Genomic DNA, 13608 nt, shown 5'->3' on the forward strand with positions numbered 1-13608 from the left:
TTTGTGAAAGGCACAATTCTAGCACAGGGGAGCTTGATGCGTCATTCTGTAATCAATGTACTGGGGTTCTTGATAGCTCCTGAGTGATCTGAAAGCCTAGTTGTGTATGCAGGCTCCCCAGGCTTTAAGAGCGTCATTGTGTGGGCTGCTAAGCTGGTTGAGATGAGGATAAGAACAATACACCTGACAAAACAACATAGTCATGACATCTGCTCTGCGTTTTCCTCTCATCTAAGCTGACTCTGTCAGCTGTACTCAGCTTAAGCTGTCCAAGACCAAACCAAGATCAGCTGACTGCAGGATTTAACATGCACTGACTGAGAGGATCTCTATGTATAGGTAAAGAGCTTAATGGTTAATGTTTCCTGGTTTTGCGGATATGGGGAGATTTTTGAGCTGTATAGGTAGACTTTCAGACTGACTTTTGATGGCTAGGGCCCGCTCCAAGAGACCATATGACACAACCAATTTCATTTTGTGCATTATTTATTTAGTCTAGGTTATAGGTATTTTACTGTATCTTCTCTTATACTCCTTGGTCCACAGAACATGAACCCTTCTGAAACCGGATGATCTCCCCAAGTACGTGCTCTGGCCAATGGAGCGTCATTCAGTCTAGATTTGGGAATGTGTAGGCAGCATGGGCCGGCCCGAAAATCCAAAACGGGTGTCTAGACCACAAAGGCATGGCAGGCACGCCACATCTCCACCAACGGCCTCAGCGCTTTGGGGGCGTTCAGGGACGCTCCGTTCTGCATACTGTACTGATGTCAGTGTGGGAAGAAGGAGCCCGATTGTTGAAGCTGGATAAAGGCCTGTTTCATGAGCAAGGTCGAGTTGTAGTCAGAAGACCGACACCTACACTTCAGAGACACACTGGCCTTGTGCTCAAAGGGACAATGGAGGGTTTTGAGCCTGTGGTGAAGAGAGAAGTTGCCCTTGGCTCCTGATCTGAGGCCAGATTTGTACAAGCAAGAAGAGCGAGAGAGACTAAATTTAGTGTTTCACAGTCCAGTCCATTTAGAAGGAGGTTTCCATTTTACTCTGGATATTTCTTGATTTAACTTTTTAGTTGATGTTTTAGTTTCAAGAGCAACCAGAGAGTGTGAAAGAGACCTTCAGAATTTCTTTATTATGATTGACTAATCCATCGTAAGCTGGTTTGCTGTTCGTAGCCGGTTTACACTGGTCTTTCAGACCTGCAAACCAACTTGGGCCTGTTTCTTTTGTAATTTTTCCTTACAAACCATCTGTAAGTCGAAGGCTTAAATGAAACGTAATTGGAGAGCCTCCAGAGCTACTGAGCTTTGGATGTAAAGTTCTGTGATCTGGACGCATGTGCCAGCGTTGTTATAGATGCTTTGGGTCTAGTAATGAAATGGGAGTCTTTTGATGTGTTTGCTGTTGTGGCTGTGGTCATGTTTGTGTGTGTACTCGCATGTCTGAATGTGGCTTTATTGTGCGTTTCTCTGTGTTGGTGCCAGACTGTGGGCTTTTGACCACCTCTCTGATGTCTTTTGATGTTTTTGCAGACTTAGAGTCTGTATCGCCACACAAACAAGCTTTGAGAGAGCGTGTACCACTGAAACCAGTCTGTTAGCTATTAGAATAAAAATAGTTAAATATTTCCTTTCCATTTATTCAGTGGGTCCATGGACGACATCTAAGCTGTTCTGCAACAGATTGCAGACAACTGAGACTGAGATTGTACATGTAGTGTTTAAACTGCATACAAAAATTTGGTTGAATTTGTTTCAGGTAAGAGTCAATGATGTGAATCAATTTTTTTGCCCAGTTCTATTATGTCACATTTAAAATAGAATTTATTTGGATGATTGCTTTTTATTTTGGATGATTGATTTATTATTATTATTATTATCTGAAAAAAATGTATGACTGTGCCATGGTCAGTGTATTTTGATTTTGGCCACAATAAATACATTTTTTTACAGTATTGTTTTTTCAAACATTTTAAGTAATATAATTATCTTGGATTATATTTTGAATCTGGTATTTGCATTTTGAACTAGATTTGTTATTGACCTTCTTTGTTTTTTCCCATAATATGCAAGCACTAATGAATTACTTAATTTTCTTATAATAAACTTAAAAAGAAAGAAAAAGTCTCGATAATGGTTTTATATAGTTTTTATATATTTTTACAGTAAAATAATTCTAATTATTATTATTATTAGTTAGTCATATATACTGTATGTATATATATATATACATATATATATATATATATATATATATATATATATATATATATATATATATATATATATATATATATATATATATATATATATTATTATTATTATTATTATTATTATTATATATATTGCCAAAGAATACTGTCCATGTAATGTTGCTGTCTTCTAACTGGAACAGCTTTTGTGTCCATAGCATCTGACTTCTTGTTACCTACCACACAGTTGCTGAATGTTTTAGTCACTTGATAACGTTATTTAAGTTGTGTGGCACAAATCTTGTGAATAAGGTCACTCAATATAAATAAATGGATCTCTCTTTGGTCTACAATTCAGCCAAAAAGTCACACAAAACCCCAAAAGGAAGGGTGTGCACGGGAAGCCAGCGTTAAACTGAGTTAGTTGTAGAAGTCTTTCTCTGAAAGGGAGGACTATGTTTGTTTAAACTCTTCCCTCTGGAGATTTTACTGTACAATTTATACACACACGGTCACTGGGATGGGCTCGTCTCTTCGTTTGATCCCCTGTGCTGAAGTTAGACTGGTTGGCACAAAACATGGAAATTCAGAGAGGTTTGGAATAATGAATGTGTCTGACTTTGAAGCACAGTTTCTGTGTGGATATAGTCATTGTGATGTACAGATGTGGAATATGTAATTATGTCTCTGGCAGGAATAAGAGCAGGTCGTGTTTATATGTCCAGTTTATGTGAAGTGTTGGTTTTCTCGGGTGACCCAGATTTTCCTGGGATTTTCTCTGCACCTGGTTACAGTAGACACACACACACACACACACACACACACACACACTTACTTTGGGCATTGCCACTCTCCCAGGGGAAGTCCCTTGGCACATACTGATATATACACACATGTTCTTTCTCTCTCTCGCTCGTTGTAGTAGACATCCAACAAAGCATGGACTGAGTTCTTTTTTCTATTTGAGGCATTTTCAAGGTACGCTTCCTACTGTTACCTTTGTATCATTTTATTATTTTCCCCCCTGAAGGTTACTTACAATGTTAGTCAAGATTTCTTACTATTTTTAAAGATGTCTTGCATTTTTCATCTTCAATTATATTTAATCAGATTTACAGAAATAGGCAACATACTAAAATGTTATTAAGATACATTGTAAGGTACACAGTAAAAATATGAAATTATTCAAATTACTCGTAATTGAGAAAATTGTGCAGTTTGGTCAAATAATAGTCAAATTATGAAATATTCTGAAACGTAAAGTCATACTGCAAAATATATTCAAATTCAGATTGCAAGATATGAAATTTGAAATCAAATAGCGAGATAGAAAGTCACAGTTGTGGGATTTATAATGAATTCTAAATCCCTATCTAAACTGAATTATAATGAAATATATATAAATTCACATTGTGAAATCTAAAGTTACATTTACAAGAATTGCAAGCTTAAAGTCATTGCGAGATACAATGTCTTGTTTCTTGTAATTGTTACAATGCTGCAAAACTGTTAAATATACAGTAGCAATATGAACATATAGTCATATTGCAACATACATTCATATTGTTTTCCTTAATTCTGACTTTTTAACTCAATTAAGAATTAAGAAATCAACAAAGTGATATTGAGAGATGAAGTTGCTTTTACGAGAAGCAAAGTCACAATTTGCCATTTTTATATGACATTGCAGGAAGTCTCATTGTGATATACAAAGCTGCATTTGCAACAAATTAAATAACAACTGAAATGCAAGAGACTTTTATGAGAACATTACGATACAGTAATGCGAATTAGAGGCACAACTGTAAGATCTGAATTACTTTTTTACATTTATTTGTAAATTCCATTTCCGTTTAAAACATGCATAGAACTTGTGACACCAGGATGTGCAGTAACACTTTTGCTAATCTCCTTTACAGGATACACACCATATTCAATACAATACGAACCGACGCGACACAGGTTCCTTATACATGTCAGGTCAATGGCACTAAGCTAGTGAGTATCAGCCATCTGTACTGCTGAAACTCTACCAATGTCAATAAGAGTACAGCATGCCCTGATTGTGTCTTCACAACCATACCTGGCCCAGCGCTGTATTACTGATCTGAGGTCAGTGTGGAGCTGTGATTGGGGTTCAAGCCAGTTCTGGCTCCTCATATGGAGAGATTGAGGAGATCGGGGTCTAAATCTGGGTGTGGGCATACGAGACTGCCAAAGCCCTCTGTCCCTGCTGCTGGCTGCCCTACATATGCTGCTGAAATAGTCGGCGAGGACACACAGTTACTCATGTGCCAAAGCGCTCTCTTGTCCCTCTTTAGTCTCCAGTGTGCGCGCGTAACACACGTTCGCCAAATGTAACAAGAGACAGGTGAGGGATACATGACACATTCAGGAATTTGTGTGTCAGCGTGTGATTAATTTTAAAATGGACCTGTAGGTTGAATCAGGCATCTCTTGTGACACACAGAACAATCTTGTCATTTCACAACCCAGAGATCCGCAGCTCCGCCTCGGCTGCCTGCAACTGTGTAAAAAGGGTAATTGTGAAATTAACTTTAAAATAAAATGAGACAAGTCACATCGCGTGATACGAAGGCATGGTTGGGAGAAGTAAAGTCATAACGGTAACAGTTTGCATATGCAAAGTCACAACTGTAAAAATATTTTTAAAAAATCACGATTACAGAAAAACTAGGTGACTATATGTCACAAAGTTACAATTGTGAAATTTAAAATCATATTGCAAGATATTAAACCGTATTGAAATATAATATGTGACTACTGGGAAAAACAATCATAATTGTTAGATCTATAGTCACATCTGAAGATATACAGTAGCGGTTTGAAGATATAAAGTTGCAAGATATAAAATCACAGTTAAGAAAAACAGCTATACGAAAAACAGATATATAGTAACAATTCGGAGATACTTAGAGATTCAATTGCGAAGTCACATAGCAATATAAAGATATTTTGTTTTTTGTAATTGTGCTAAACCATGCGTACAATATCTTACAAATTGCCCAATTCGTATGTATTTGCACAAAGTACCTAGACCTAACCCCACCCACCCACTGGGGTTTAGAGGTCGTACACATTTGTGAGAACAAACAAAAAAAAAACCCCACAACAGATATTTAAATTTTTATCGCTGTTTTTGCTGTATTTTGGATGGACATAACATAATGTTTTTTGTAACTCTAAACTTTTAAAAGCTAGTGTATGTATGCAGGATGAGTCATCAATAATTGTGGTCCGATTTCACACCAGGTAGTGACTGTGAAGTTAAAATGCGTCCGCTAAAGTGAATTTTGTCACTGCGCAGAGTGCACAAGCATATATTTGACCTCAAATGAAACACAAATGCGAAAGCCGCAAAATGTTGATTTCACAGGGTCTGTAGCAAATTTGACTGGCTGTGGTCGTGTGGCAGGCAGTGCTCTTTGATGACTCAGTGTTTGGCTGCTGCTCATTCAGCATCACAGAAAACCTTCTGATTCGTTGCCCACCAGAAAGAGCCCTGATCTGTACATGCAGAGTGTGTATATGTGTGTGCAAGTGTGTTGTCAGTCCAAGTGCACATATGTCTTCTGAAATCTGATACTGTGCTCACTAATGCATGTCCGGACTTGATTCACACTGTCCATTAGTAACCTATACATATATATGTGTGTGTGTGTGTGTGTGTGTGCAGGCCTGGAGTGAGTCACACTCGCTATTAGGTTTGCGTGCAATTGTATCCATGTGTGTCCTGTCAATCAGAGTTCTGGCCAACAGAATACTTCAAGGAATACAGCTTTCTCCCTCTCTCTCAACCTTTCTCTTTCTCTCATGCTTTACTCCATCCCTCACACTGTTTACTCAAATGGAATCAATAAAGCTGCCCGTAATGCTGTAATCAGGGGATTTATTGCGTTCTTGGATCAGTGTAACTACTCTCACCCTTTGGCTACCAGTCGCCTTTAGCTTGATTTAAGACAGGCGCTCCAGTGTTTTGGAAGGGAAAGAGCTGATCTTAGATCAGCTTGAAAGCAGTTTCTACAAGCTGGCTAAAACGCCAAAGCCAGAGGGTTTATTTTACTGTACCCAAACAGGGCACCTTTGATTATTAGTGCTGCTTGCTGAGGCATTACTATTGCTTATATACTTGAGGTTAGGGATTTGAACAAACCCTTAACCCAAAAGTAATGAATACACTTTAGAGTGTAACCTTTTATGATTTGACTTCTCAAATGCCATTAGACCACACATATATATATATATATATATATATATATATATATATATATATATATATATATATATATATATATATATAAAAAATAAGTTAATTAAAATAACTTTATTTTACTGTGCTATGTGAGCATTTTAGAATAGCTAAATATGAATCATTATTGTTAGCTGCATAATAATGCTAATAATAACAGCAATAATATTACTGATAATAATGAATATATAATTTATAATAATAGTGGTTATGTATTTATTATTATTATACTGTGCTGCAGAAGAATGTTGGTTTTGCAAAATTATTATTATATTAATGATAATAGCTATTGTTATATTACTATTACTACTAATATTATTATTGCAATACAATGCAATATAATGTTATATTTATTTATTTATCCATCAAGCTGCACCCTAGCAATCACAGAGACTTTAATTTTCTTCGCAGGACATTTTTTATAATTTCCCTGTGCAAAAGCAGCTCATTGGGCAGATGTTCTGACGGCGCTCTGTGTGCTTCCAGGTGGATTATACCGCGTGCGAGTTTGGAAATCTGTCACCCTGCTGAAACTCACTTAACGAGTCATTTTAGAGTCTGTTTGACTCATTTCTAAACACTTCACAGTTCTTCTCGAAAACGTTTTTCCTTTGAAGCAGACGTCTTTAGAAAAAGTAAGAACTTGCACAAACCGAACTCTGTAATTGGCTGTTTATGACATCGCGCTACTTGAGCTCTGTTCACAAGCATTAGCAAGAGGTCACGTGACCATCGCCATTATTTGGGTCATGGGATGTGTGCATGTGTGTAAAAGGAGCAAAAAGGACGAGAAAGAGATTGTTCGTGCTATATTCTGTACAAGACTCTTTAAACCAATTAAATATTACAAAGGTGTAGACTATTGCACAGCAGCTCCCCTCTGGCTCCCTATAGCAGGATCACTCTTTAAGAGTCATGAAATATGCATTGAAGTTTTGGCTTGAATAAGCCCATTGATGGAGCTGCATGACAGAGCTCACTCTCCTGCAGCGTCCTCAAACTCTTTGGCTGTGTTTTACCAGAAGGGCCCCCTGGTGCAGCTGCTTGAAAAGGCTAATTACGAGGTTTATGTGGCTCACACACTTATCTCTGACTTTGCTGGAGTTACAATCACTCTCATCTCAAATAGGAGACCACATGGAGCTGGATTTGAAGTAGTCCTGCTGGTGCAGCTTTGTAGTGTGACTTTAGAAACGTATCAATTTAGCAGTGGTTTCCAAATCTTTCTCTCTCTCTGTCTCTCTCTCTCTCTCTCTCTCTCTATCTCTCTCTCTCTCAACAACAATAATAATTATTATAAACAATAACATTTATTTATTTATTTGCAAATGACCCTCCCAGCATTGTAGCAGTGACATTTTATCTATTTATTTATATAAAAACCATTCAAACCCTGTATCTGAATGGTTGGTGGTATAGATGTATATTTGTGTGTATGTCTCTATTCTTCTTGTCCGTTCTCTTCCACACACACCCCGCCATCCAATCACCGGCTCTCTCTCCTCTCTCCCCACCCCCTGTTGCTATGGAGACTCAGGAAGTCTTCCAGGTGCCTTGGTGGTTGGGAAATACAGCAACTTCTCCTTGTTCGATCTGTTCTCACATCTTCATGTTTCCTCTTCACCAGCAGCCTCTTAATTTTCTTTTATGTTGTTTGCTGTCGTTTTATTTCTTCTGTTTTTTCTTCCTGCTCATCTCATTTTCCTTATCCATTATGTCATTACCTCATTATATCTTTCCTTTTAAATTCTACACCTATCTCAATATCTTGATTTTCTTTCCCCTCTACTTTTTACTTTTCGTTTTTTTTTTGTGCACACCGAGTTGTAAATTATTGTAATTTAAAATAGCTTCTTTCTATTTGAATATATTTTAAGTTATTCCTTTGATGTGATTCGCATCATTACTTCAGTGTCACTTGATCTTTCAGAAATCATTCTAATTAGCCGATTTAGTCCTCAAGAAACATTTCTTATTGATTTCATGTATTTACTGTAGAACTGTGTTACATTTTTTTTCTGGATTATTTAAGAAATTTAACTTTTGAAAGAACAGCATTTCTTTTAAATAAAAACTATATTCTTTAAAGCAAAAAAAAAAAAAAAACCCTCAAGTGTACTTTTGGTAGTGTATCACAGTTTCCAGAAAAAAAGCACCGCTTTTTATTAAACAAAGTTATGATTCCAAACTTTTGACAACAACAGCATCTGAACGTGTTAAGATTGACACGAATCATACATGTCTGTAGCTGCTCTATGGTAGAGAGTCTCTCTACACAAAGCAAAAAACATATTGTGATATTATCAGCAGAATAAATTCATGATCTTGTGAAACTGAAAGTGCAAGACATGTGATATCTGTGAGACGTGATTTGTTTTTATCCTCCAATTTATCATGCCATCTGACCCAGATCCTCACAACTTATCAGTGTGTACCAGCACTGACCCCCCATTTATATATATATATATATATATATATATATATATATATATATATATATATATATATATATATATATATATGTATATATAAATACAGGGGTTGGCTGTGTGTGTGTGTGATCTTTGTCTGTCCTCAATTACGGATTAGCTCAGATTTCAATTACTCCTCTCCCTGTGTGCCATGGAATCATTTTAAAGCACGACCAAGAAGGTTTTGGGGGAGGTATTTCAGCAAGACCAGCAGATACGGCGAGAGACGCTGCACATCTGGTGTGTCCTCCCTCCACTGTCTGACCTTGTTGAACCAGGAGAAAAGACATTCTGACAGGCCTCATGGGAGAGAGAAGCCAGATAGAAAGACATGTAAAAAGAGACAGAAAGAGAAAGAGAGCCTCAATGCTCGAAATGCCTTTTTACGTTTTTCTGTATTCAGTCTGATTCACCAGTTGGACCATACCTCACTGATTCAATTGGATTTGACAAATCATTACGATTTCCACAAAAAATATTAAGCAGCGCAACCATTTTCAACATTGATAATAATAATAAGTGTTTCTTGAGCAGCAAATCAGCATATTGGAATGATTTCTTAAGGATCCTTAAGGTTGGAGTAACAATGCAAAAAAAATGCTTGGATTTTTTTAATAAATGCGTTACCGTAAAAACTGAAAAAATGTTACCAACTGAAACTGATCTTTTTTTTTTCGATTTTCGTAAGATTTTGAGATTTTAAACATTTTAAAATTCTCAATAGTCTATACCTAAAAATTCTAAAATGCCTTTTTTTTATTAAAGGACATTATTATTACTCATTTTCATTTAGAGTTACTTTAACCTTGTAATCCTTTCCTCGTCGTTTTTCTCTTCTTCATTTGATTTCCGCAGCAGCTACTCCTAAACTTCAGCTCAGTCTCTCAGTTCTGGTAAATGTTTTTTACTAATGAGCACAGCCCACCGGGAGTTTCCAGCCATAGCTCTTAAAGGGTCACATTTACATGGGAGCAGCTCATGAAGAATCTCGGTTGCTGGTTTCCTGTAGTTGTTTTTAATTCTTCGAGCTCGGATTTACATTTGCTCGTGGGATACTTCCAAATAATCTGCAGCTGTTTGCACTTCAAAATGCCCAAATGGGACAAATTGGGTTTTCAGGAAACGCGAGCACGTGAAAAGACTTTGTTAGCAGTGTATTGTAGATACATTGTTGATGGTGTCTGTTATTAACACATTTTTCCTTTGCGTTCTTGTGTCTTCTCACAGATGCAGATTCTCGACAAGTTCCCAATCGAGGGAGGGCAGAAAGATCCCAAAAAAAGGATTATCCCTTTTCTTCCAGGTGAATTTAGGAGGAGTTTGTCCTCCCCTTCCTCTCCTCTACGCACACAACACACATGGCGTCAGCAGATCTGTCCACGATAAGTCACGGTTATGCTGGGACGGGGGTCGTGCTTCCGTTCTTGACTTGCTCGCATGCGGGAAGCGGGCACGCGAGTCATTGAGATGAGCAGCACCGTTCCCTGAGAACAAAAGCCATCAATAAGAAGAAAATGAGAAGAGCGAGACAGAGACACAGAGAGATCGAGACGCGTTTTCCCCGGCTTGCTGACGCGGCTGCTCTATTCCCCGGACATTTAGTGTCTCTCTTGTTCTTTGTTTTCCAGCAGTCCCTCCGGTTCTCTCTGTTAGTTCTCACATCCCTCAGTACGAACACATTAGCTCAGATTATCACCGGCTCCATTGGATTATTTGCTGGAATGCAGTGTAATTGGTTAGATTACTAGAATATTAAGTGGATTATAAAACCATTCAGAGCATTTGTAAGGGAATAACAGGGTGTCGGGTGTCAAACCATTAAATCTGTTCACTCTTCGTTTAATTCCATTCTGATTATTATACTCCACCGGGACCTTAAAGAGGGACAGATCAGATTTCTATCTATACACATAATATAGCTATACGCTGTTAAGAGTTTTGTTTTACTATTGCTGTTTTTTCATTTATTTATTTATTACAGCAGACCTCATATCGTGGTGTGGTATTTTGTTTCATTTTCCTCTAAGCTGTTGGTTTCTATATTCGTAAAAACATAACATTTTAGATTACTTTGAGTTAAAAAAAAAAAAAAAAAGTCAAGGTGAATTTATGGTTTATGTAAAGGTTTTGTTCGTTCTGCAGAGTGCTGAGTATCTCTCAGTGTTTCCTTGAGTGTAAGCAGCTTGAGATAGGAGAGCATGACAGCTGGAGCTTGGTGTTATGTGGTGATCTTATCTTCTTCAAATGTCTGAATCTGATTAGGATGTTCCAGATCTGAAGAAGAACACATGGCGTCTCTCTTCAGTAGCTGCTCTGTGTATCATGTTTCTAAACATTTTTTTATGGGTTATTATATATTGCACTGGACTACAGCAGTGAGTGGGGCTCAGTAATAAAGATTATTTATTTATTAATTCTCATTTGGGCCAGTCTGATTTGCTCTATTGACATAGTTATCTAAGCTGCATATTTTATTTTATTTTATTTTATTTTATTTTATTTTATTTTATTTTATTTTATTTTATTTTATTTAAAATTTAAATATATTTTTTTGCAAATCAAATCTAAAATAAATCAATCATGTAACAATATAAATTATAAATACAGATTTATGTATTATTTTTAAGGCATTTTATCTGCTTTCAAAACTATTATTAAAGTAATTTGTGCAATTTCAGCAAAAAAATTCTTTCTGAAAACTAGATAACATTATATATATATATATATATATATATATATATATATATATATATATATATATATCTCATTATGTTATCACATACCTTTTTTATATAATGATTTAATAGACCACATAATTCATTTTACCTTTTATTTTAAAGGCAAAATCCTATTCCGACGAAGTCATGTGAGAGACGTGGCCATGAAGAGACTTCGCTTTATTGACGACTATTGTAGAGTAAGTCTCTCTTTTCCTTCCTTCCTTCCTGCCTCATTGTCAGTGCTTTTGGGTTTTGTCCTCTTTTACTCTCGTATTTAATACGTGCACACTGTATGACTTATTTGGAAAACCATTCGACTGTGAGAGGTTCTTTATAGCCCTTTCCTTTGACAAACACTGTTGTTTGTGTATGTCGTGGAGATGTTTTGCTCGCATACATACGTGTGCGTTCAGCATACGAGGTTGATAACGTTATTAGGAGTGTGGTTATGACACCGGCGTTCCTCAGGGTTCAACGTTAAGCCCTTTTCGTTCTTACCGATACTCTGAGGTTCTTCTGCTGTTCAAAGAAGAATTACTTAGAAAGTACAAAATTAATGTCAAAAAGATATACACTATAAATAAAGTTATTTAGCAGCTGTGTGTGCACTGTGAGTTGGATAGCATGTATTGTTAAAAACAATTATGCTATGTATTTAAGGGTGGTCAGCTTTTTAAATAAATCAGTAAAACAGCGTTGCTGCATTGAAACTAGTTAGTTTATTTCTTATCAAGATCCCCCAGCCTATTGTTTTGATTTCCTCTAGGGGGTTTAAAGTCTCAAATAGCAGTGTCAGATTCTCCCAGATCACAAATTTCACCCTTAACGAAAGGAAATAATGCGCCGGAGTTTTATGCATGTTCTGAGAGCGAATCTGGCTTATTATCAGACGGTATCTCCCATCTCGTTGAAATGAGATTATGCTAATGCGCTGAACAACAAAACTCTTGAAACACGCGTGAAAACGAGTCCGTTAAAGTCTTTGACAAGCACGTCACATTCGGTTACCCAAGTGTATAAATTACACCAAACAAACACTTGCACTTATTGGTGTTCAAGTTTGCTTTGCCAGTAGCTATAGGTTACCCAGTAACACCTTTAAAATAATGTTTGGGGGATTTAACAGCTTGTTTCTTCCTCCTCTCCATTTCTCCTCCTCTTTATCATTTCCCCTCGAGTGACTTGTCTTCTTTTCTTTCCTCCCCCTTCTTCCTGATGGAATAGAACATGTTTTTTTTTAAACAATCTACACAGACACACAGCATTTGTAAACACACACACACACACACGCGTTTGTTTTTGTGAAAAGTGTGGACATCCCATGGGAGTTTTATACTTTACAAACTGTATGTGCTGTTGTCCTACACCGACCCTACACCTAAACCTACCCCTTACAGGAAACGGCTATTTTTAGATTTTCTAAAAAACTCACTCTGTATGATTTATAAGCGTTTTGAAAAGTGGGGACGTGGGCCAGTGTCCTGAAAAGTCACCTTCACCTTGTAATACCTATGTCATACCTGTGTCATTATACAAATTCATGTACTGATTTATCACAGAAACGCACACACACACACACACACACACACACAAGTGGAGAGTAGCTGATAAAGTGGCTGGGATAGAGAGATGGTGAGGGAGCATCATGGGATATCTTGGGTGAACTGCTGTTGTGGCAACAATCTCCACGACATCCACACGACGGAAATTAATAAAAAGACATCCAAATGTAGTTTAGAGAATGTAATTAATCTTAACTTGTGTTTTTAAGATGCCATCTGTAATGTCAGCTGATTAAAAAATGTAATAAAATGAAAGCGTGCGTAAATATTAATGAGAAATGCCGCCAAATAAAGAAAACATAAATATTTGTAAAGACTGAATAAAAGTTTAAGTAAAGTTCAGGAAATGTCTTTTATTTTTAATCAATCAGCTTTTATTTGACTTTTTTTTTTT

At 36.8% G+C, this 13608-nt stretch overlaps 1 protein-coding gene across 6 annotated transcripts in view; it reads left to right on the forward strand.

Moving 5' to 3' along the window:
- Positions 1 to 13608, forward strand: part of sh3pxd2aa (SH3 and PX domains 2Aa) — an 83149-nt gene that overhangs the window by 17090 nt on the left and 52451 nt on the right. For all 6 annotated transcript variants that reach the window (XM_043239630.1, XM_043239976.1, XM_043240236.1 and 3 more), the window contains exons 3-4: positions 10160 to 10235; positions 11773 to 11849. In XM_043239630.1, coding sequence (XP_043095565.1) covers positions 10160 to 10235; positions 11773 to 11849 — 153 coding nt within the window. The remainder of the gene's footprint in view (positions 1 to 10159; positions 10236 to 11772; positions 11850 to 13608) is intronic.

This window comes from Puntigrus tetrazona, chromosome 1 (genome assembly GCF_018831695.1).
Source record: "Puntigrus tetrazona isolate hp1 chromosome 1, ASM1883169v1, whole genome shotgun sequence".
Taxonomy (NCBI): domain Eukaryota; kingdom Metazoa; phylum Chordata; class Actinopteri; order Cypriniformes; family Cyprinidae; genus Puntigrus; species Puntigrus tetrazona.